The sequence below is a fragment of the Prionailurus bengalensis genome, chromosome D3 (genome assembly GCF_016509475.1).
Source record: "Prionailurus bengalensis isolate Pbe53 chromosome D3, Fcat_Pben_1.1_paternal_pri, whole genome shotgun sequence".
Classification (NCBI taxonomy): Eukaryota; Metazoa; Chordata; class Mammalia; order Carnivora; family Felidae; genus Prionailurus; species Prionailurus bengalensis.
In genome coordinates, this window is record NC_057356.1 from 10,688,907 (window position 1) to 10,713,115 (window position 24,209).

General features: G+C 50.2%; 1 protein-coding gene across 1 annotated transcript; it reads right to left on the reverse strand.

The window, feature by feature from the left end:
• Positions 1 to 119: 119 nt before the first annotated feature.
• IQCD (IQ motif containing D) lies at positions 120 to 24,019 on the reverse strand. Its single transcript, XM_043557664.1, has 5 exons — positions 23,778 to 24,019; positions 5,723 to 6,544; positions 3,340 to 3,573; positions 1,397 to 1,468; positions 120 to 610 (listed from the first exon to the last, which is right to left on the reverse strand). The coding sequence occupies exons 2-5, from the start codon at positions 6,449 to 6,451 to the stop codon at positions 293 to 295; spliced, it is 1,353 nt and encodes a 450-aa protein (XP_043413599.1). The 5' UTR covers positions 6,452 to 6,544; positions 23,778 to 24,019; the 3' UTR covers positions 120 to 292.
• Between the last annotated feature and the right edge of the window lie 190 nt (positions 24,020 to 24,209).

Below are 24,209 nucleotides of genomic sequence, written 5' to 3' on the forward strand. Positions count from 1 at the left end.
GCCAGGGTCCGGCTTGCCGCTGAGGCTAAAGGAAGGAATGGTTGTGTGCTGGCCCCCAGCGCGTGTGCCCTCCCCACGCAAAGAGCATCTACGAGCATGACACAGACGCGGCCAGCAGCCCCGGGCAAAGCGACGTTTATTCGTAGGATGGGACTTGAGATGGTTTTTAACTTTGAAAAATCCCTCCAGCCGGGAATGGCCGGGCTCCCCCTCCTCGTGGCCCCCCGGCCTGCTCTCCGAGAAGTGAGGAGCGCGGCGACACGGGTGGGGAGTGGGGCGCCCAGGGGGAGACTCACTTCCTGCCCTTGCCCTTGCCCTTGCCCTTGCCCTTCTCCTTGCCCTTCTTGCCCCTCCCTTTGCTCTTGCTTCGCTTTTTCCTGGACCTGAGCACGGAACGGACCAGGTAGCCCTTCCACACGGCCTGGATGAGCGTGGCGGCCCGCACCATGCGCAGCATCTCCTGCTCGGCCTCCGTTTTCTTCTTGGCATTGACCTCCCGCTCGGCCCGGATCTGGGCGAACTCCTCCACGAGCACCTTGTACCTCTGCCTCAGCTCCTCCAGCTGGACCTTCTCCTCCTTGTGGATGATGTCGAGCTCCTCGTACTCGTCCTGGGGTGGGGGGGGCAGGGGGCGGGGGTCACCGAGCACGGGGCGCCGCCTGCCACCCTCCCCTGCGTGCACCCCCGCCCTTCCCGAAGGGGCTTCCGCCCCGGCAGTGCCGCCTACGGTCCCAGAGCTGTGGGGAGGTGGGCCTGAGGGCACCCTGTTTCCTAGGTCTCCATTCGCTAAGCACTTCCTCCAGGCCACGTCCTGCGCCGGGTGCTAGCATTTGTGACCGTGGTGCCTCACTGTATCCCCTTCGTGGTCCCGGCACGGGGATGACTGTCGATCACATACAGAGTCAGGCTCAGAAAGGTCAAGCCCCTTGCTTCCGGTCACACAGCGGGTAAGGGACGCTGGAGTAGAAGCTCCAAATGATAACAGGGACCAGCTTCACCGCGCTGTCCCAGCAGGCGGCACATCTCAGGCCCTCAGGAGAAACTTGGGCGCCACTGAGGGAAGCAGGGGAGGCAAGCCCGTGCCTGAGTCTGCCCAGGAGGAGCCCTGGCTCATGAGGCTGCTGGCAGGAGCCGCGTGCGGAAGGGACAGAGAGTATGGGATGTGGACACTAGATGGAGCCAAGATCGTTGGGCCCAGTGACAAGCGCTTAGTGGCTTCCGGCTTCCGGCTCCTTCCTCTCCCACCTCTCCCCATGCTGTGCGAGGCCAGACAAACCCTTGGGCCTAAGGTGAGGGGCAGGGAAGCCTGTCTGGGGAGGCCCAGAGCTTGGCACAGACCGTGGGCCTTTCCTAGAGGACCACGGGAAACGCACTCGAGAGACTACAGCACAAATACCTGCTTCTCGCCCATCTCCATGTCGTATTTCTGGATCCAGTTCTCGATTTCCGTCTCCACTTTGTATTTCTTCTAAAAAAAGTCAACGAGTCATTGTTTGATGGATTCATAGGAACAACAAACCGTGCCGAGCTCACTCTGCAACAAGCTTTAACGTGCCTTGCCCACAAGGTAGTTTCTCCATGTCACAGATGAGGAAACTGAAGATCAGACGTGCTAACTCACTTGCCCAAGATCACAGAGCGAATGAGAGGTAGAGCCTGAATTTGAAGCCACAGGTGTCTGACTCCAGAACACTCTAGGCAGAGGGAGCAGCCAGTGCAAAGGCCCTGAGGTAGGAACAGGCTTGCGGTGTTTAAGAGCAGAAATTGAGCCAGTGTGGCCGGAAATGGAGTGGCTGAGGAGAAGCGGGGTCCCAGGGAGGTCAGAGTCAGAAGCTGCATCACTGAAGGGAGTGTCAGCAGTGGAAGCAATTTGGATCCTAGCGTAAAGGAGACGGAAAGCCATTGGGTGGATTTTGATGCAGGAGAGGGACATAATCTGTTTTTTAAAGATCAGCTCCCCTACCTACAACGGAATATTATTCAGCCATAAAAAGGAACGAAGTATTGACAAATGCTACATGGATGAACCTTGAAAATGTGAGCTAAGGGAAAGAAGCCAGACACAAAAGGCCACATATTCTATGATTCCATTTATATGAAGTGTCTAGAACAGGCAAATCCATAGAAACAGAAAGCAGATTAGTGGTTGCCAGGGGCTGGAGGGAAGGGGGAATGGGGAGTGACTGCTTAATGGGTACGGGGTTTTATTAGGGGGGATGGAAACGTTCTGGAACTAGATAGAGGTGGTTGTACAACACTGTGAATGTACTAAATGCCACCGAACTGTTCACTTTAAAATGGTTACGTTTAGGGGCGCCTGGGTGGCTCAGTCGGTTGGGCGTCCGACTTCGGCTCAGGTCACGATCTCACGGTTCGTGGGTTCAATCCCCACGTCGGGCTCTGTGCTGACAGCTCAGAGCCTGGGGCCTGCTTCGGATTCTGTCTCCCTCTCTCTCTCTCTCTGCCCCTCCCAGGCTCACGCTCTGTCTCTCTGTCTCTCTCAAAAATAAACATTAAAAATTTCTTCTGGTGGTTAAGTTTATGTTATGTGAATTTCAGTGAAGAACAAATAAACCAACTCCCTAATCCTACAGGGCAAGAGCGCTTGACTTGGGCGCCACGGACGGGCTGGCTGCAGAGGGCCTGTGCCCCCCCAGAACCGCCCCCCGGACGTGCAGGTGTATCTGTGCCTTCCTACGGAGGAGAGGCCCATGGCTTCCATCAGATGCTCAAGAGTCATGACACTACGATGAAAACAGGGAACAAGTATTAGAGAATTCCTTTACGAGGAAAGAGGTCTGGAAGCAAGCTGGGTGTGTGCAGGCCCAGGGCCCAGAGGAGATGCTGGAGAAGGCAAGAGAAGCGACGCGTCCTGAGCAGTTAATGCACTCACTTTCCACCTACCGTCTCATTTGATCCTCCTAATGACCCATTAGACCGATCTGCTCACTTTTGTTTTAAAGATGGCAACACGGGCTGGAGGGAATTACGAAATTCGCCTGAGGTTTAGGAGCTCCTTCAGGTCCTTTGCACGACAAGGTGGGTGTTATCATCCCTCTGGGGCCCAGAGTAGTTAAGGCACTCGCCCCAGGTCACACAGCCAGCGTGCAGGAGGATAGGACCAGTGTCTCCGCCCCAGCCCCCAGGCCCATGTGTAGCACAGGGGGTGGGGGGTAGACACTGGCTCCTTCCTGCACTTCCCCTGTTCCCAAGCCCTCCTCCTCAGGGGAGCTGTTCCCTGGCTGGCTGGGGGAGTCCTACCCTGCCCCGCCCTCCCGCTACACCACCCCTCCCCTGTCCCCGGGGCCTCCGTTGTCCCCTCCCTGCTGTCCCTCGTACCTTCCTCAGCGCCTGCTCTGCCTCCCGGTTTTCCACGACCAGGTTGTGGTGTTGTGACCTCAGCAGCAGTATCTCCTGCTGGATCTTGGCCACCCGGGCCTGCGAGGCCCGGAAGTCTGCCTTCTGCTGCTTCTCGGCCTCCTGCTTGGTGCGAAGGAGGTTGTTCTCGGAGAGCCTGAGCACCTGGTGCAGGTGGTTTTTCAGTTCTTGGATCACGAAGTTCTCTTTCTCCACCTGGGCCAGGAAGACGAGAGGCTCCATCATTACCTACGTGATGCCCGATAGTCGCACGAGAACTGGTACCACACGCTCCCTTGCGGGGGGGAGCCGGCAACCTGCGCTGTTACCTGGCGGAACCCTGCCCCCAGTGCCCAAGGGGGACGGAGACCGCCTGATCACAGCCAAGGCAATTGAGGCTCAAGGGCATCGACTCATCTGTCTGGGGCTGTACAGCTGAGCCGGGGAGGGGTGGGAGTACTTGAAGCCAGGTCTGTCTGATCCAGACCCCATGTGCTTGGCCACCCCCTCTGTCTCCTGGCTTGAGTGATGGGCACAGGCAAGCTGGGGCGAGGCCTCTGGGCAGGTCTGGACGGTGGCACAGAACAGGAGTATTCCGTTGGCAGAGACACTAGGAGTGTTTCATGAGAGCACGAGACACACGTACCGTGGGGATTGCCCCCCGCTAATGCTTGAGGGACAAAACCGCCCTCAGAAGGTTCTAGAACAGGAATAGGGGTGGAGGATGGGGCCATTTTGTAAATAAGCTCCAAAGGCTGGTCACAAGCCCCGGAGTCTCCCTGTGAGCACAGCAGTGCTGTGACTGGCTCCCGCCAGCAGCCTGGGGGGCTGGGGTCAACTGGCAGGGGGGACCCCTGGGGGTCTGAGCTTCTCTTGACCCCGCGGCAGCCCAAGGGTGTCACCCTCTCATTTCACACTGAGATCCAAGTGACACGATAACACTTGTCAACCCGGAGAAATGGAATTTGAGCCCAGATCTGTCCAACTTGGAAGCCCAAGCCGTCTCCACCACCCGAATGAGACCCACTAAGCCGTTTGGGGCCCCTCTCCCTGTCCCTCGCTGGCGCTCTTCCAACCTGTGCGTGGTCTCCCCTGACCGAGCGCCCCGGGCCGAAAGAGACAAGGCCCCCGTCCTCTTATGGGGTGCCAGACCCGAACCAAATCACCAGATAAATAATCGCATAAACATTCCTCAACAAACTCTGCTTTCAAGGACAAATTCAGTGAGAACCTAAGGAGGTTCAGCCTGAGCTAGGGCGTGGGGGAGGCCAGGCGGCAAACAGTTTCGCAGGGCCTCGCGCTCTGTGTATCACAGGGGGCTGGAAATGGCAGTGCCAAGGCTGTGGAGCAGAATACTCCTGGGAAACATGGCCCCAGGCACGGACGACCCTTCCCAGCAAAGCCAGCCACAGGGTGTGGCTAAGATCCGTGACCGTGGGCTACTTCCAGGTTGCATCCCCAAAGGGCCAGGGTCAAGGCCCTCCTCCCCTTCCTGCCTCCTGTTGGCTGGACCAGCGGTGACATGATGGGGGGTCTTCTGGGTCCACGGTTAGAAGCCCTGTGTATGGGGGGCGGTGGGGTGGGAGGGAAGGGTTGGGGGAGGAGCAGCAGAAAGGCCGGACGGAAGGAGCCTGGACCCCTGACGAATTTACAAGGCAGAGCTTCTGTGACTGCTCCAGCTTTCCCACTAGAGAGAAACACATTTCCACCTTGACTAAGCCGCTGTCATCTTGGGTCTCTCCGTCTTGGGAGCCAAACCTATACTTAGATACCACCTCACGGGGACTCTGTAAGGCTCTAGTGAGCAAACGTATGCACAGCATAATACATAGGTGTGCATCCCGGATGGTTATTAGGTTGGAATCATGTTATCGTTCCCCCTTCTTCAAAGTCCTTCTAGAGCTTCCACCTGTGCCGTCTGCCCCTCGCCCTCCGAACAGAGGTCACATTCGTTGATGAGGCCTCAAAGGTACTGTGTGGCCTTCTGGCAAAGCCTAAAGTACGTACTCCCCAGCCCTTTGTAGAAAGAGCTCGCCTGTTGCTGGCCTGGCCTGTTCCTCCTCCCTCTCTTGCCTGGTTCACTCCCTTTTGTTCTTCAGGTGTTGGCTCTGATGTCTCTGACCCTCGTCCCTGTCGTATTTCTCAAAACCGTAACGAAATCAGGTCTTTAAGACCTACCTTCCCCCAAACTGCATGAGGCAGGGACAATGTGGACTCATTTATGAGACCCGGCACCTAGTAAGTGCTCCTAGCAGTACGCGTGGGGTGAGTGAATGACAGCAGGCGTTTAAGTCACCGAGGCAAAGACCCGACCGCCGAAAGGGTTCGCTTCTCCGTGCGGCCCCTTCCACGGTCTGACCGATACCTCTGCGTCCCTGTTCTTCGTGCTCGCCGCCAACTCATTCTCCAGCGCATCAATGATGTCCTGGTTCCTCCTGTTCTGTCTACTGACATCCTGTATGAACTGAGTCTTCTCTCTGGCTTCCATGGGGCTGGTGAGTAGCTTCTCGAACAGGAAGCCCCGCAGTTCCATCAGGCAGTCAATAAAACGCTGGGCTTCTGCGCTTCTGCCCAGCGCGTGCGTCTCCGAGAGCTTTGCCGCCTGCGGGTTATCGAGCAAGAGTCTCAGGACGTCCTTGGTGGACTCTCTGATGTGCTCCATGAGCGGCAGTAGGTTGGACTTCTGCAGCTGCACGGAGAGGAGGCGGTCTCTGAGCCATCCCTCGTCCTCAGACTCTTCCTCCTCCTGCAGCCGCCTCTCCTTATCCTGCAGGTAAGCGACACTGTCCAGGAGGCTGCGACACAGGTCCTCGTGCTCTCTCACCGCCCTCCTGACGTCCCCTCCCAGAATCCCCTCCAGAGCCTCGTCCTTGGAAGCCAAGTGTGAGAGCAGGGTCACCAGCTCCACCTTGTGGATGGTCTCATCCAATACGGACATGACCCTCTTGGTCTCGATGGTGGTGAGTTTGGACTTCGAGGGGACCAAGGGTTTTAGCGGGGAGGCCGGCTTTTTGGACAGCTCTGCCGTCAGCCTCATTCTGTTGATGTCAGGGCCCTGGTAGAGAGGGGCCACGGCGAGGACATCGAGAGCCATTTTCCGAGCGGTCTCCCTTGCCCCTGTGCGCCCTGGGAGGCGCAGACGTTGGCAGACTACGTAGGTCTCCTGCCGTTAGTGGCTCTGGCGACCCTGCGAAGGAAGGAGTAAGCGGTTAGTGGCGCGGTGCTGCACGAAGGTGGCTGCTGTGGCCGCAGCGGCCACCGACCGTTAACGCCGAGAGCTCGTCCCGGGTGCCCCACAGCTTTTACGCAGAACCTCTCACTGAGAGCAGTTTCTAGCGTTGTGACGGCATCGGACACGAGGGAAGGAGGACCAAGCATAGAGGTGGGTCTCAGGCACAGATGTCAGGCAGGGCACAGCCCGGAGTGCAGACACCATTCTGTGGAAGCGACTTAACTAGGTAGGATATTAAGCGTCCCCGGAAATGGGTTTGTTCAGCCATTTACATTAATGAGCATTTAATCGCAACAGACATCGTTTCGGGTGACTTAACATGAATGAATAAAAGTCAATGCTGTTGAATTTTTTTTTTTGAAAGCATCTAAATATAGAAAGCCAGTTACACGGGTGATGGAAAGAGTTGAGAGGCTAACCAGGGAAGGGGAAGCCACCCAGTTACTGTCAACGGCAGGAGGCCACCACAGAAGGAGCTGGTGGTGAGCTTGGAGGACGAGGGTCACCCAGGGGAAGCTGGAACCGCACCCATTTCCTGTCCAGGCGGGGCTATCACCCCCACCCCCCCAGGAGCTGTGGCCACTGCTGGAAACGCAGCCCAAAGCAGAGAGAAGAGGAAATACCGTGGTTTCTTCTTCCTCCCACCCTCCAATCCGACACCAGCGCCTCCCGTTGGCCAAACCCCGGGGGAAGCCAGAGGACAAGACGAGTGGGCACAGCAGCCTGCAGGTGTCAGCAGCCCGAGACAGAGCAGCACAGGGACAGAGGGAACAATGCGGCTGCGAGCAAATGGGACTGGGACCACCAGCACAGCACACCTGCGCTGGTTTTTAAGTATGGATTTTAAAAGTCAGGGGGGGGTGCGAACAGTGACTTTGAAACACAGTCTTTCGAACCTGCTTCGCTACGTGCGATGTTGTATCTCGGACTGGATCCTGGAAGGGGAAATGGACATTAGTAGGAAAATGTAAAATCCAAACCAAGCCGATGGTGTCGTTAACAGCATTGTACCAACGTTAGTTTCTTGGTTTTGACGGACAGACCCATCACGGTTATTGAAGATATTAACATTGGGAGAGCTGAGTACAGGGCATTTGGGAATCCTGAACTATCTTTGCAACTTTTCCGTAAATCTACGGTCATTACGAAATAAAAAGTTGAAAAGACTCTCTGAGAAATTTGTGGCAGCGATCAGAAATCGATCGTGGATGTTGTCTACCTGACACAATGGCTGAGTACTAGCTTCGCAGTAGCCCCACTTGGGTTTAGACCCTTGCTGGGGGGACCCTGGGCTACTTGTCCAATCCTCCTAAGCCGGGGCTTCCTCAGCCATAAAACAGAGATCTTAAGATCCGGTGAGAAGTTGCTGGCACAGGGCCTGTACATGGTAAGTGCTCAATAAATAATAACTAGCATTATTAACCCAGGGAACCCCGATCCCAGGTCCAGGACTGTGGTGATTTCCTGGTCTGAGTGTCTGGGCTTGGCCAGAGATCCAGATGTACCATCGGACTTGCCTCCTGCCTCCTGCCTCCTGCCTCCTGCCTCCTGCCCAGGATTGGCTGGGCCTCCCAAAGTACCATGTCTAAGAGGGACCTCACCGCGTCCCCAGCCCTTACCCTGCTCCTTCCTTATCCTTTGTCCTGGCGATTGGCAATTCTGCCATCCTACTTGCTCGAGCTGGAAACCTGAGTGCCACCCCACACTCTCCTCCCCCCCCCCCCCATCCCAGTCTCTTCGTTCTTTCTCTGACAGCGCCCCCTCCTTTCCTTTCCTTCTGGGCAGCCTCTGTGCCACCGAGTGAGGGCCTTATCATCTCTCACTCGGATGATTAAAGAGCTTCTTAACTGGTCTGCTTACGTCTGCTCCTGCTCCCTGCAGTAAGGGTCATCTATCTGGGTATTTATTGAGCTCCTGGGGATATAAAAGAGATTCAAGGAATGGTTCCTGTCCTGTCAGAGTTTATAACCTAGTTTGGAATATGAAACACGCACGCGTGAAAGTTCAACAACTCTAGGAGGAAGGGCATAAAGCTGTAATCACAGAATAGGTTGAGATCATGCCCAGCTTTCAACATAGAGTGGGGACTTTGGAGTTTATCTTGTAGGAGATTGGGATCCATTTTGATTTTGGGAAACAGGTAACAGGATCAACTCAGATTTTCGAGAAAGATTGGTTGTAATGGATGATTTATAGGGAAAGGGTTGTGGCAAGTAGAGAGCTTGGGGTATTATAAACCTTCCACCTCAGGGCCCTTGCACATGCTCTTTTCGTCTTCTTGAAACATTCTTCTGCCTCCTTATTACTAAGTTAGTTATTTGCACTCAGATCTCAGTTCACGTGTCACTTCTTCAGGGAAGACTTGCCTGGGCTTCCAGGCTGGGTCGAATTCTTGTAGTTGATTCTTATAAGGCCAGCCTCTTTGTGGCAGCCACCATCCCCATCCCAACCTCCTTCCTTCTTGCTTGCCTGTAATATAGTGGCTGGAAATATTCAATGCTCAACTTCTCAACCTCCTTTACAGTTCTGAGTGGCTATAGACACTGTTAGAGCCAATAAAATAGAGAAGTTTTCTAGGGGCTTCTAGGAAACCTTTTACCTTCCCCATACAAAAGAAAGACATTGTTGGCTTCACCTCCGTTCCTTGAACTTGGGCTTTAATGCTGGAGCAGTGGCAGCCACTTTGTGAATGAGAAGGAAACTGCAGGAATGCTATTCCTGATGTCATTCAGCCACTGGACCTTCCAAGGGTCCATCATCTCTTACCCAGATGACTGTGAGAACCTCTTCACTGGTAACCCTGCTTCCGCCCACGTCCTCCATGGTCTCATCACAGCAGCCAGAGGGAGCCTTTTAAAACGTCAGATTCTTTTACTCCTCTGTTCAAAATCCAGCTCACGAGGACCAGTTATTAAAATTTCAGGGTATTTGTGAGGTTCCTGTTAAGCCATTGGTAACTTGACTCTTTTTTTTTAAGTTTGTTTCATTTATTTTGAGGGAAAGAGAGAGAGAGGTAGAGAGAGGGAACCTCAAGCAGACTCCGCACTGTCCGTGCAGTGCCCGATGTGGGGCTCGAACTCAGGAACCGTGAGATCAGTGACCTGAGCCAAAACCAAGAGTCAGGTGCTCAACCAACTGAGCCACCCAGGTGCCCCAAGCCATCAGTAGTTTGAAATCAGCCATGGTGGGAGTATTTACACACGGAAATTGGCAAATACTACAGATCAGTGCCCCCTCCCACCAAACTGGTTGTTGGACATTTACCAGAACCCCCCGCTGCCAACAGCTCCCCATCTCACTCGGGATAAAAGCCAAAGTCCTTACAACGACCTAAAAGGCCCTCCGTAATCTGGCTGCTGCGACCACTTGCTCTTCTGCGCTCAGACCGACCCTTTTGCTGTTCCCTGAACATGTCAAATGTGCTCCAGCCTCTGACAGGGCCTTTGCACTTGCTGTCTGTGCACCACGACCCCTGCCCCCCCCCCCACCCCAAGCCCCAGGGCTGGAGCATTCATCTAAATATCTGCAAAGCTCGTTCCCACACTTCCTCCTCTGCTCAAATCTTGGTGTAGTAGTGAGTGCTCTGCGGATTTTCTTCATAAAACGTAAACCCTCTCCTCCTCCCTGCCCTCCCTGCCCTCCCTTTCCCCCTATCCTGTTTGCTTTTCTCCCGGCTAGGTTCTCACCGTCTGACATCTGTATATGGGCCTGTTTGTTTATTGTCTGTCTTTCCCCCTCCCCTAAAAGGTGAGCTCCAATGAAGGCAGGGGCTTTATCTATTTTGATCACGGCTACATACCCGGCACTGAAGAAAACACCTCAACATCGTCTTGGGGCGAGGGCTGGGCCTGCCACCTCCAGGTTCCCTGTGCCCTTCTCCTTGTCATATGCTGTGGATGCGAGAAATGTTTTGAAGACGGAGTCATCAAGGGGCGCCTGGGTGGCTCCGTCGGTTAAGCGGCCGACTTCGGCTCAGGTCATGATCTCGCGGTCCGTGAGTTCGAGCCCCCCGTCGGGCTCTGTGCTGACAGCTCAGAGCCTGGAGCCTGTTTCAGATTCTGTGTCTCCCTCTCTCTGACCCTCCCCCGTTCATGGTCTATCTCTCTCTCAAAAATAAATAAACGTTAAAAAAATTTTTTTTAAATAAAAAAAAAAATAAACGTTAAAAAAAAAAAAGGAGTCATCAGGACTTGATGAGTGAGACCGTTTTGCGTTTGGGGGACTGGGAGAGAAAGATTGGGCCCTTTTGAGGGACTAGACAAATTGGGGGGAAGGAGGTGTGGAAGGGAGGACAATGAGCTCAGTTTTTTTTTTTTAATATATTTGTAAGATTTATTCATTTTTCAGAGACAGAGAGTGGGCGGGGGAGGGGCAGAGCGAGAGGGAGACACAGAATCCAAAACAGGCTCCAGGCTCCGAGTTGTCAGCACAGAGCCCGATGTGGGGCCCAAACTCACAGACGGTGAGATCACGACCTGAGCTGAAGTCGGTCGCCCAACGGACTGAGCCACCCGGGCGCCCCTCGGTTTTGTTTTTTTTGTGTGGTTTTTAAAAGTCTATTTATTTTTGAGAGCAAGAGAGAGTGTGCTTAGCCACGGTCGGTGTCTGTTGCTTACAATCAAAGAAGCCTAGCTGAGCATGCTCTAGGCATCTCACAACACACATCCAGGGGGTCCTGGGAGGCCTTGGGGACAGAGACATAAATGCAGAGGGAGGAGTCGCGGACGCTTGAGGCCCCAAGAGATATTCAGTTCCCCAAACCGGAGTACACGAACAGAAGAGCGGGAATCAGAGGAACATCTCGAGTGACCATGAGCAAGGAAGAAAGGCAGCCAGATGAGATGCTAAGGACAGCCAGGCTTCCTCGGCCAGGCAAAATGGGTCCCAAAGTCAGAAGGCTCTGGGAGCTGACCGAGTAGAGGCGAGGAGGGCCCTACCTTGCATCTCTTTGTCCCCCCCCCCCACTTTCTGCTCCCCCCATCAATCTCGTGAATCCCCTTAAGGCTCCCGCCCCCCCCCGCCCCGCGAAGATCATGTTTTAGGGACAGCCAGGGAGCTTCCTCGGCCCCTCTGAAGATCTTTGCTCCGTGGCCATGGGACGAACGTGAACAAAGTGCTTCACGAAGCTCTCCCATTGTCCCCCAAAGCTCCCAGGCATAAATCAAAAAACGCCTGAACTCTTCAGAGATTGCAGCTGGAAATGCAACGTTCTATGAAATGTTTCCAATTTGCTTTCAGCCAAATTACCTCTTTTGCTTTAAAGGGCAAACTTGTTTTCTTTGATTATGATGACGCCCATCAGTGTTTGACAGCTCATTTGGGTGAACACGGAGAAGCCAGCGGAATGACGATCGGGGGGGAAATGCATCTCGCTCTGATGACAAAAATCACTGGAGAATCTCTTTCCCTTGAATCCTAATATGATCATTTCATGTCCTTTTTAATGCCACCAACCTTAATACTTAAATCATTTCCAACTTAAGCCTCTCCTTTTAAAATTCCTGCCCTGAGAGTGAAGCAAGGTTGTTAATGGATGGGGAACTTTAATTGGGTCTTCCCTTTATTTGTCATTAATTCTGCTGATGAACTTTATAAATGGAAATAGATCTTTATCATGCAAATTATACCTCGGCTTCATTCAAATGGGCTTGTTGGATATTTTATTACTTTTCACTCTCAGAACATTTTGAGAAAAGAAAAAAAGGGTTTGAGCGAAATGACATTTTCTTCCCCTTGGGGAGAAAAAGAGGAAGAAAACCCGACCCTCGCAACTACCCCGCACATCTCACAATGGTACGTGGAGGCAGAGGGGGTTAAACAAAACTGGAATGTGGTGGGGGGGAGGAGGCGGGGGGGGGGAATCTCATTGCAAAGAACGACATTTTGATATTAGCTAACTCTTGACAACTGATTCCGTACCCAACACTGTTCTAAATGCCTTGGGTGTATTAACTCCTTCATTCCTTACAACAACCTTACGAGGTAGGCACTTTCATTAGCTCTACTCACAGACAGGGAAAGGGAGGCAGAGAGGGAGGCGAGATGTTTCCATGAGTTTATAGCTACTAAGCGGCCACGCTGGGGTCTCAGCCCAGGCAACCTTTCTGGAGAGCCTGCCCCCCGCCGTGACTCCAACTGTCCGGTCTGACCATTTTCAGATCGACTTTTCTAGGGGCCCAAGCACAGTGATACTTTGCCGGCCCAGTTTCAGTGGATCCCGTCAAGCAGAGACCCAGTGGACAGACGGGTCCCAGATCCGGTTCCCACAGCATTCAATCTACTTAGCAGCTACAATATGAATGCTCATATTTGTCGTTATAGGTATATGTACACGTCCCACCAGCAGTGTTCTTGCTGGTGTCGCATTCCCGTGGGCACACCTGGGATCAGACACAGTTTGCGTCAACAGAGCTGTCGCCCCACCGCGCTCTCCCCGCTCGAGAGAGCGCATCAGGAGGCTAATGAGTGAGTGGCTGAATTATTTTAGGGTGAGCTTTGAATCATCTCTCATTGACTTTTATGTTTTTGAGTCAATCATTCACCTACTTTGGAGCTTAGTATAAACTAATTACCGAGACACCCGTCGTAACTGATCACGACACAGGACGGTCGAGCAGCATGAGGCCGTCGTGTGGGAAGCAGAACGTGGGGTCTGGGTCGGGAAAGCAGCCTTCGTGAGGGTTAGTTCTGATTCAGGGTTGTCCAAATCTCTCTCACTAACATTCCACCTTTGTGATTTCTGCCAAGTCTATAGACCGGAGCGTACTATTACCGACTCAACTTTTTTTTTTTTTCCTGAAGTGTAAGTATACTTTCATTCTTAAGTACTTTCATGAAAAAGGAAGCTTTCTAACTAGAAAATCTGTATCACTGTCCTCACAGAGAAGACAAGAATGTCTACATCCTGATATCAATTCACTCTAGCTGGATGCTATTGCTCAGGGACGATGAGCATGAGCCCAGATCTCTGTTGTTAAAAAGCGAGATTAGCAACCGGCAGGGAGATGTTACAGACATACGAAAAAAGAGAGAAGAGATAAATTACAAATGTCAGGAAGGAAAGAGAGGCCATCACTACTGATCCCATGGATGTTAAAATGATAATAAAGGAATGTAATGAACTCCTCTATGGCCATAAATTTGATAACCTAGATGAAATGGACCAATTCCTTGAAGATACAATCACAAAAACTCTCATGAGGAGAAATAGATAATCTCAATGGGCCTTTATATATTAAAGAAATTGATCAATAATTAATAACTTTCCCAAACAGAAAACTCCTAGATGATTTCACCGGTGAATTCTACCAACTATTTGAGGAAGAAATTATACCAGTTCTTCAACATTTCTTCCAGAAAACAGAAGCAGAAAGAATATTTCCTAACAGGTTCTACGAGGCTAGCATTATTCTAATGCCAAAAGAGACAAATACCCTATAATAAAAGAAAGCTACAGACCAATATCTCTCACAAACATAGATGCAACAACCCTTGACAAAATATTCACAAATTGAATCCAACAAAGTATAAAAAGAATTATATCCCACAACCAAGTGGGCTTTCTCCTGTGCCTGCAAGGTCCATTCAACATTCAAACATCAATTCACGTAATCCATCACATCAACAAAAAGGAAAACCATGTCAATAGATGCAAAAAAGCATTTGACAAAACCCCACACAATTCAACAAACGATGACACTAAACTTCTCAGCAAATGAGGAATATCATGGAATTACCACAACTGGATGTAGAACATCTACAAAAGCCCTACAGCTAGCGTCATACTCGATTGTGGGGAACTAGAAGTTTTTTCCCCTAAGATTAGGAACAAGGCAAGAATATCCCCCCTTACGCTCCCCGTTTAACACCATATTGGAAGTCCCGGCTAATGCTATAAGACAAGAAAAGGAATTAAGTGTATACAGATTGGGAAGGAAGAAATAAAGCCATCTTTGTTTGCAAATAACATGATTATTTATGTAGAAAATCCCAAAGAATCTCTATACACGCTCCTGGAATCACACAATTATAGCCAAGTTGCCAGATGTAAGGCTAACATACAACAGACTTATTAACACCAAACTCAGATTGTCTCATTGATGTAATTAGAATTAAAGTAGACCTGGAAAGGATCTTCAGCATAGGCTTCTCACCATGAGAATCGATGTAAGTGGTGTTAGTGCCACGTGTATACATCTCTTCCAAAAAATATCGTTGAACCAACAAAACGAACTGAACGGACCCTCTCTTACAGTACCAGCCTACTGTTTAAAATTCCTAGTACAGGGGCGCCTGGGTGGCACAGTCGGTTAAGCGTCCGACTTCAGCCAGGTCACGATCTCGCGGTCTGTGAGTTCGAGCCCCGTGTCGGGCTCTGGGCTGATGGCTCGGAGCCTGGAGCCTGTTTCCGATTCTGTGTCTCCCTCTCTCTCTGCCCCTCCCCCATTCATGCTCTGTCTCTCTCTGTCCCAAAAATAAATAAACGTTGAAAAAAAAATTTAAAATTCCTAGTACATGTATTCCTAGACAACTATTTCCTCAGTGATTCGTAGCTTCGACTGAGATTTTTTTTTTTTTTTTTTTGCTTTCCTGGCTCCAGTCTTGCTACTTCAAGACTGGACAAAAAAGGTTGCTTGTGGTTTAGATGGGAGAGGGCTAAGGAGGAACGGTTTGGGGTGGGAAATATGGTTGGAGGTGGAGATGACAAAGAGAAGTTTTCACAAGAGATGCTATTTGTTTTTACTTCCTACCCTAGTGGGGAATTTGCAGGTCGAATAAAACCATGTTGTGGATTTCACAATTTGTGTAGTTGATTTCAAGTACTTAAAAAAAAAAATTTTTTTTTTTAATGTTTATTTTTGAGTGAGAGTGAGAGTGAGCCGCGGAGGGGCAGAGAGAGAGAGGGAGACACAGAATCTGAAGCGGGTTCCAGGCTCTGAGCTGTTAGGAGAGCCTGATGTGGGTGTCGAACTCACGGACCACGAGTTCGTGACCTGAGCTAACGTTAGAAGCTTAACCAACTGAGCCATCCAGGCGCCCCTGATTTCATGTGCTTTTGACAGCTCTGTCCCGTTTCTGACCTTTACAATTGCCACCCACCCCAGGCCCTTAGGACCTAACACTCCCTGCTTCATTCTTAACCTGAGCTCCTTCTTGGGATTCAAGGAAATCTTTGATGGCTAAGGGATTCCTGGCCACTTAGTTCGGATTTCACCGCGTACTTGCTGGGTTAATAGGCGGAGGTTTTGCCTTTGAAACAGCAGGAATTTCCCTTTTGGTCTCAGGAGATCCCACTGGTCTGGCAACCATGCAAATAGCTTTCTTCAGAACTCTGTATGCTTTATCTGAGCCTTCTAAGTCTAGAGCGGAGAGAGTGAGCGGCTGGAAAGGGGTAGAGAATCCATGACGGAGACTGCTGTCCTAAGCCAAGATCGCGTAGTGGACACTCAACAAATCACTGTGGAATAAGTGAAGAGACGGCAAATCCAGCCCATTTCCTCACAAGGAGATGTTGGCATCATATGATAATGGTACTTCACGAAATACGTTATGTCCTGAATTAGAACCAGAAGATAGCATCATATTTTAATAATGAAACCTGTGGGCCAGCGTTTGGCCTATTTGTTCCCCATCCCTGTACTCGGGGCTTGGAATTTTAAAATAAAAAGATTTACATCCAATTTGTTTTTTTCTTTTTCGTAGTTTTTTTTTTTTTTTTTTTCCTATCACCACTTTTGAAATATTACCCAATCCTCTCATGTCCTTTCGGAGAACCTGTGTTTTGTGGGTTATATTTGGTTTGCAAAAGATTCCCAGGCTGGAGCTGTTAGCAGTGAATGCTGGAGGTATTAACAGATAACAGACGGAATCTCATCTGCCGTGATGACTTCATGGCTGTGGGCTCCGACGTTACCCTGTGCTTTGGAGACAGAGGGCACGGAGTGGTGACGGAGGCTGGGAGGCAATGCGCTCCTGGGGACAGATTTCTAAACTGTTGGTTCTAATGAATGCTCTCTACTGGACACTGGCCACAGCCACAGCCCTGGGCAAATTCACTTGACCTTCTGGGCCCTTATCTCCTCACTGGTGAAGGAGAAAAGAAAAACATGAGCCTACCACACACAGTGATTAAGGTTGTGGGTTCTAGATCCTTGCTGTGTGGCTTTAGGCAGGTCGATCAAACCCTCTAAGCTTTGGCTTCCTCATCTGTAAAATGGAGACAGTAAGGGAACCCATACTCAATAGAACTGTCATGAGTACGACATGAAATCCTGGCTCAATAATGTTTAGCTTGGGCGCCCGGGGGGCTCAATCGGTTAAGTGTCCGACTTCGGCTCAGGTCATGATCTCACGGTTCATGGGTTCAAGCCCTGTGTCTGGCTCTGGGCTGACAGCTCGGAGACTGGAGCCTGCTTTGGATTCTGTGTCCTCCCTCTCTCTCTCTCTCTCTCTCTCTCTCTCTCTCTCTCTCGCTGCCCCATCCCTGCTTGTGCGCGCTCTCTCTCTGTGTTTCTCAAAAATAAATAAACATTAAAAAAATAATGTCTAGCTTTTATTACTTTTATCATGATTTCAAAAATAATATACTTTAGTATTTTTTAATGTTTATTTATTTTTTTGAGAAAGGGAGAGAAGGCGAGCAGGGGAAGGGCAGAGAGAGAGGGAGACACAGAATCGGAAGCAGGCTCCAGGCTCTGAGCTGTCAGCATGAAGTCTGACATGTGGCTTGAACCCACAGACTGTGAGATCATGACCTGAACCGAAGTCACATGCTTAACCAGCTGAGCCACCCAGGCGCCCCTATGGTTTAGTATTAATATTTGAATACTTCTTAAAAAAATTTTTTTTTCAACGTTTATTTATTTTTGGGACAGAGAGAGACAGAGCATGAACGGGGGAGGGGCAGAGAGAGAGGGAGACACAGAATCGGAAACAGGCTCCAGGCTCTGAGCCATCAGCCCAGAGCCCGACGCGGGGCTCGAACTCCCGGACCGCGAGATCGTGACCTGGCTGAAGTCGGACGCTTAACCGATTGCACCACCCAGGCGCCCCTGAATACTTCTTAAAATAGAAGATGTATTTTTCCTCAGTATGCAGAAGGGTTTATAAAGTGCCAAAATGGAACGACTTTTGACTCTTTTTTACTGTTTTAATGTTTGTTTATTTATTTATTTATGTATTTATGTATTTATGTATTTATTTATTTATTTATTTATTTATTTTAAGGTGGGGGCACAAGCAGGAGAGGGGCAGAGAAAGAGGGAGAGACAGAATCCCAAGCAGGTGCCACATTGCCAGCACAGAGCCTGATGTGGGGCTTGAACTCTTGGAATGTGAGATCAGGACCCATGAGGAAACCAAGAGTTGGCTGCTTAACGGACTGAACCACCCAGGCACCCCTACTATTTGTTTTTAATTTGACTGATTTCTACATTAGTTTCATTTTTCTGTTGGTGATGAAGGAGCACTGGAGTCCCGTTTCCTGTCTCCTCCTCCTTACAAATTAATTCATCATGATTTTTAATTCCTCCTTTGGTTAAATGTCATTTTAGACGTGTTTATTTCTGGTTATATCCAACTGTGGGTAGTATCACTGTGGCTGTTTGAGACAAAAGGAAGAATTTCCTAGTGGTGCATTTAGATTCTTCTAAAATAAACTTCCTCCACCTAAGAAAATATTTAAATCCGAATCTTATCAAATGCGAAACACTGGCTTTTCCTCACTGCTTGATTACGTTCCAGAAGTGTCTTTTTTAAACCAAGGATTACGACCCTTCGGTGAGTAGTGAAATCAATTCGCCAGTTGGGACTGGTGTTAAAAATAAATGAAATAGAATGGGAACTATTAGAGTGCATGGCATGTAGTTAAGTATTCATGTGTTATTAACACGTGTGTGCTGAGCAGAGAAGGAAAATGTATTTCTTTGGTTTGTGGTTAAAGGGAAAAAAATCTGTGTTCGAAAGCCACCCCCCCCCCCCCCCCCCCCCCCCCCCCGCTAAAGGCATTTGATTGGTTGTAGAATATAACCTGCTGCTATTATTTGAAAGCTAAGGTCAAGGAGATACTTTCCCCTGATTTCAAATCATCTTGATTTGCAATCACGTTTGCTTTCAGTTCCACTAACCAGGGCCTGAAGGGAAAGGTAAGGTTATGTGCACATGTACCTGTTCGCATGCAATACCATTTGCCTTGTATGGAAATATCAGTCTGGGACAGGTTTCTTTCTTTCTTTCTTTCTTTCTTTCTTTCTTTCTTTCTTTCTTTCTTCTTTTTCTTTCTTTCCTTTTCTTTCTTTTTTTTTTCCTTTCTTTCTTTCCTTCTTCCTTCCTCCCTCTTTCTTTCTTTTTTCCTTTCTTTGTATGTTTATTTTTGAGAGAGAGAGAGAGAGACAGACAGACAGACAGAGCGTGAGTGGGGGAGGAGCAGTGAGAGGGAGACAGAGAATCCAAGCAGGCTCCAGGCTCTGAGCTGTCAGCCCAGAGCCCCGACGTGGGCCTCCAACCCATGAACTGTGAGATCATGACCTGAGCCAAAGTCCGATGCCTAACGGACGGAGTGACCCAGGCGCCCCCTGTAGCAGCGTCCCTGGCCTCTACCCATTCGATGCTAGTGGCACATTTTTCTCATCACCGATTCTGACCAGTTGGAGACAAAATGTCTCTAGACATTGCCAAATATCCCCACATGGTGAGGGTGGCAGGTCGGGGGATGCCCCTGATGGAGAATCACTGCCTAGACCACAGTGGCCTTGCTCTTCTATAAAATTCCTGCCCCCCCCACCCCCACCCCCAAGTCCAGCGCTCCATCCAGGTTCGAAGGAAGGCCTGTCCCTGGCTAGCTCGGCTCTGTCTGACAAGCTGACATCCGTGCCATCTAAAGCTGCCATCGGTTACGAAATCAAGGTCAGGTTCACAAGCTGAGCGTCAGGAGACCCAGCTGCATGATTCTCCCTGTTGGAGCTCTTGGAATAAGTCTGAACACGTCCCTTATCTCTCTGGCATCTGGGGATACAATACTTGTCCAAACCACATCAAAAGGCAACTGGGTGGAGGAGGGCTGATCTACTGGATGAGAAAGCCCTGTTGAGGGTTAAAAGCCCTCTTCAAAGGGGAGTGATAATTATTATATGTTGAAGCATAAATCAGGTGGTGCCTCACTGCTCTGAGTTCTTGTCTCCTAGGGAAAAGGTGTGTGTGTGGGGGGGGGGGGGGGAGGAATTTAGCACAGAGCAAGGAAGACTCAGCCTTTTCCATTTTTCACTGTAAATGAAGTGAAACCCCAACCTTAAACCATGGCATTTACATCTGACCACGTGCGCCTAGAATGTTCCAGAGGGATGCCTTGCTCAGGGGTAGGGCAAACGCCCTGGACAGCCTGTCCAGCCTGTAGGCAGGGAGACTGGTGCTGGGTCTCTGTCGCCCCACCGCTTCCAATCTAAGGCTGTCTGGGGCTTTCTGGGTGGAGGGTGCAGTCTGGGAGAGGGAATGGTGGGGCAGATTCTTGCCTTCTAGCAACAACTTGTGCATGTCCAGGTGAGGCATGAGCAGTGACCTCAGACCTCACCCCTTCTCAAGTTTGCCTTTCCTGCCATTTCCAGTACCTTTTTGTCGTGTCCCAGCCTGGTCATCTGGCTACGCTTCTATTTTCACTTCCCGTCGACAACTTTACGGATAAGAAAGTCCTCCTAACTCGATTGGTTAGAAAATCCAACCGTGGCATCTTCCCTCATTGCTCAAGAGGAGACATGAAAGGCTGGGGGAGGAGTCTTAAGCAGGGAGTGAGCGACGGGACGAGATCTACTGCCTGGATAATTGTGGCGAAAGGGTTGGCAGGTGCAACGAGACAGGAGGATCAGGTTTGGAAGGCTGTCGCGGTGTCTAGGGAAGAGATGTGGGTGGCCTCAACCAGAGACAAAGCAGTGGACGGGCCCTAGGAACACAGAGCAGGCGAATCAGTGGGATGAGATGAAGGAGTAGCCGTGGGGGCTGGGGGAGAAGGAAGTGAGGGATGGTGCCTAGAGTCCTGGCTCAGGTTGCCTGATGGATTGTTTCGGTGTTTACCCAAAGGGTGAACACTGGGAGAGAAGCAGGCGTTGAGGGGTTGGGGTGTTTACTGATGGCAGAACTTGCTATCCACTTACCAACTGTGGGGCTGTGGGTGCCTGGAGGGGGCGCCTCTTTCTAGTTCACACCAAGGCACGATATATGTATAGACTAGCAGCCAGCTGGGTGGGACATCTGTGAAATGTGGCAGAGTGGTTGATATCTGGAGTAGATTTTGTTTTTTATTGTTATTACTTTTAATTATTCAATGTAATTAATTGATTTTAATTTAATTTGTTTTGGTGAGAGAGAGAGAGAGAGAGAGAGAGCGAGCACACAAGCAGGGTAGGGGCAGAGAGAAGCAGAGAGAAGGAGAGACAAGGTCCCAAGCAGGCCCTACACCATTCAGTGCAGAGCCCGATATGGGGCTTGAACTTACGAACTGTGAGCTCATGACCCGAGCTGAGACCTAGGGTTGGATGCTTAACTGATTGTGCCACCCCAGGTGCCCCTGGAGTAGATTTTAAGAAAGACCCAGAAAAGGGCGCCTGGGTGGCGCAGTCGGTTAAGCGTCTGACTTCAGCCAGGTCACGATCTCGCGGTCCGTGAGTTCGAGCCCCGCGTCGGGCTCTGGGCTGATGGCTCAGAGCCTGGAGCCTGTTTCCGATTCTGTGTCTCCCTCTCTCTCTGCCCCTCCCCCGTTCATGCTCTGTCTCTCTCTGTCCCAAAAACAAATAAACGTTGAAAAAAAATTTTTTTTAAATAAAAAAAAAAAAAAAAGAAAGAAAGACCCAGAAAGACCCAGAAATGTGAGAGCTGTTACTGCACAGATGGTGACTGAAGCCATGGCAGGGACAGAGGGCAAGCAGAGCGAGAAGGATGAAGCTCCTTCACTCTTTTAATGACATTTGTTCTGACTGGCTTCAATCTCCCCGACCAGCCATCCCTCAAAGCCCTCCTGCCCTCACTCTGTGCTGCAGCCACACTGGTCTCTAAAGTGTTCAAAGCACCAGGATCTTCACACACGATGTTCCTTTTCCCAGAAACCATTTCCCAAGCCCTAGATTAGCTCTTTCTCAACCTTCAAGTCTCAGCTCAATGGCTACCTCTCCCCAGACTGGAACAGAGAGGCCACTGTGATCTGTGGAAACCCTCTGTACCTTTTCTGCATGGTACTTATCATGGGTGTAATTTTTTTTTACACTCTATTGAGGTACAATTTACATCCCCTAAAATGTGCCCATTGTAATTGTACCACTCCATGACTTGTTTGTAAATGTCCAAAGTTATGCCGCATCACCACAAAATTTCTATCACTTCCCCCCAACTTCCCATGAGCTAATTTGCAAACAATTTCTATTCCCACATTTAACTTTTCTGGATATATCGTACAAATGAAACCATATAAATGGAATCATACAGTATGAAATCTTTCGTATCTGACTTTGTGCTTAGCTCGGCAATTTTGTTTTCAATTTGAGGGAGAGAGAGTGTGTGAGCGGAAGAGGGGAGCAGAGGGAGAGGAAAAAAGAGAGAGAGAGAGAGAGAGAGAGAGAGAGAGAGAGAGAGAGGATCTTAGGTAGGCTCCACGTTCAATGCAGAGCTCCACTCGGGACTCAATCCCTCGACCCTGGGATCATGACCTGAGCTGAAATCAAGAGTCGGATGCTCAGCTGACTGAGCCCCCCCAGGCGCCCCAGCGCAGTAGTTTTTAGGTAGGGGTGACTCTGGCCTCCAGGAGACATTTGACAATAATTTGGATATATATTTGGTTGTCACAGCTGGGAGAGGGCGCTACTGGCATATATAGTGGGTAGAGGCTGGGGATAAAGCTAAAACATCCTGCCCTGCCCAGAATGGCCCTCTACGACAAAGAATCGTCTATCCCGAAATGTCAGTGGTGCCAATGGACCCGACTTGGCATAGTGGTTTTGAGGTTCAACCATGTTGTAGCATGTATCATTATTTCGTTCCGCTATTCTTTCTGTCTGTATGAATTCGACTATTCTAGGTATCTTATATAAGTGGAATCATACATAGTTGTCCTTTTGTGCTTGGCTTATATTCACCTAGCATTAGATCTCCATGGTCCTTGTAGCGTTTATCAGAATTTCATCCCTCTTACAGGCTGAATCACATTCCGTTGTGCGTGTTTTTTTTTTTTTTTTAAATCCATTTATCCATTGATGGGCTACAGTTGCTCTTTGAGGAAAGGATTTGTCGTCCTCCATGCTCCACCGTTCTAGAAATGCACCTCTACAGGTGCACTTTTACATTTATGTGTATATTACTAGATTAATGACTATCTCCCACATTAGACAAGCTCCATGAATGGAGGAATTAGTTTTCGTTGTTGTTGTTGTTGTTGTTGTTGTTGTTGCTGTTTTCTCTACCCCAGCACCCAGTAGTAGGCACTGGGTGAATACTTATGAATATTTGAGGTATGGAACAAAACGACTCCCTCTGATCCATTTGAAGCAGGAAGACAAATGGGCAAATGTGCCTTAGGAAGATAAAAAAATTGCCACTGTTTGCTGAGCACTTACTACGTTGCTCAGCTCCATGCCAAGCTTTTCATTGCCTCAATTCATTTGATCCTTAACAACTAACCCTTTGAATGAAGTATGCACAACGAAATCACATTTTAAGGACAAGAATGGGAATTAAGTTATGTCGTTAGCACAACAGGAAAACAATGATATAATCGAAAGGACCTAATCTGAACACACCCAAGTGAGATGATTGGCACGCTCATCCTGGAATGCATGGCCTTTGGGCGAAATGGTAGGGAACTTGTAAACTACCCTCTCATCCCCATCACCTATGTTTGACTTGAACTTAGTTAACCAGGATGTGAGTCCACTTGACTAGTATCATCCACGTATTAAGGATGAGGAAGCGGGGATGTGAAGATGGTGAGCGGGGAGGCAGAGGAGAAGCAAGGACACAGAAGATGCCCAGTACTCCTTGAAGGCAGTGGAAAGGGAGGCCCGGACAGAGGCAGGGGCTGGAGAGAGCAGGGTTCTGGGGCAGGGACAGCATCGCGGTGCGGGCTACCGATTCCTCAGGCACCAAATGATAGCGGACTGGATCCTATTCCCCATCTCCCGCTCATTCCCGGCCCTTCCCCACCGGGGTCACTCACCTGCTCCTAGCGCCCTGGTTTCTCAACGCAGTTACTTACCTCCGTTGTACCTGCGTTGCTAGGTTACCCGCCAATCACTGAAGGAGGGACTCGGCGACTGACTGACTTTCTTTTTCACCATTCCATTCCTTGTTTCGCTCAATCCGCCCCACCTCCTGAGGCCTGACCAATCAGGAGTACCGCCTCTCTGACCCTCCGCCAATGAAAAGGCCCGCGACTCTCCCTGGGTTGGGCTGAATGAGGAAGGCGGCGGTGGGGTGGGTGGGGAAAGGGGCGGAGCTTCTTTGTCCCACCTCTTCCCAAGGAGGTGGGCAGGGGATCCTGCATCAGCAGCGGGCGAGAACTGGGGAAGGACGTGAAGCTTGCCCAATCAGAGCTCATCATGCTGCCTGGGTAGCCAATAGGCCGCGGCAAAGAGGTGGAATGGGGCGG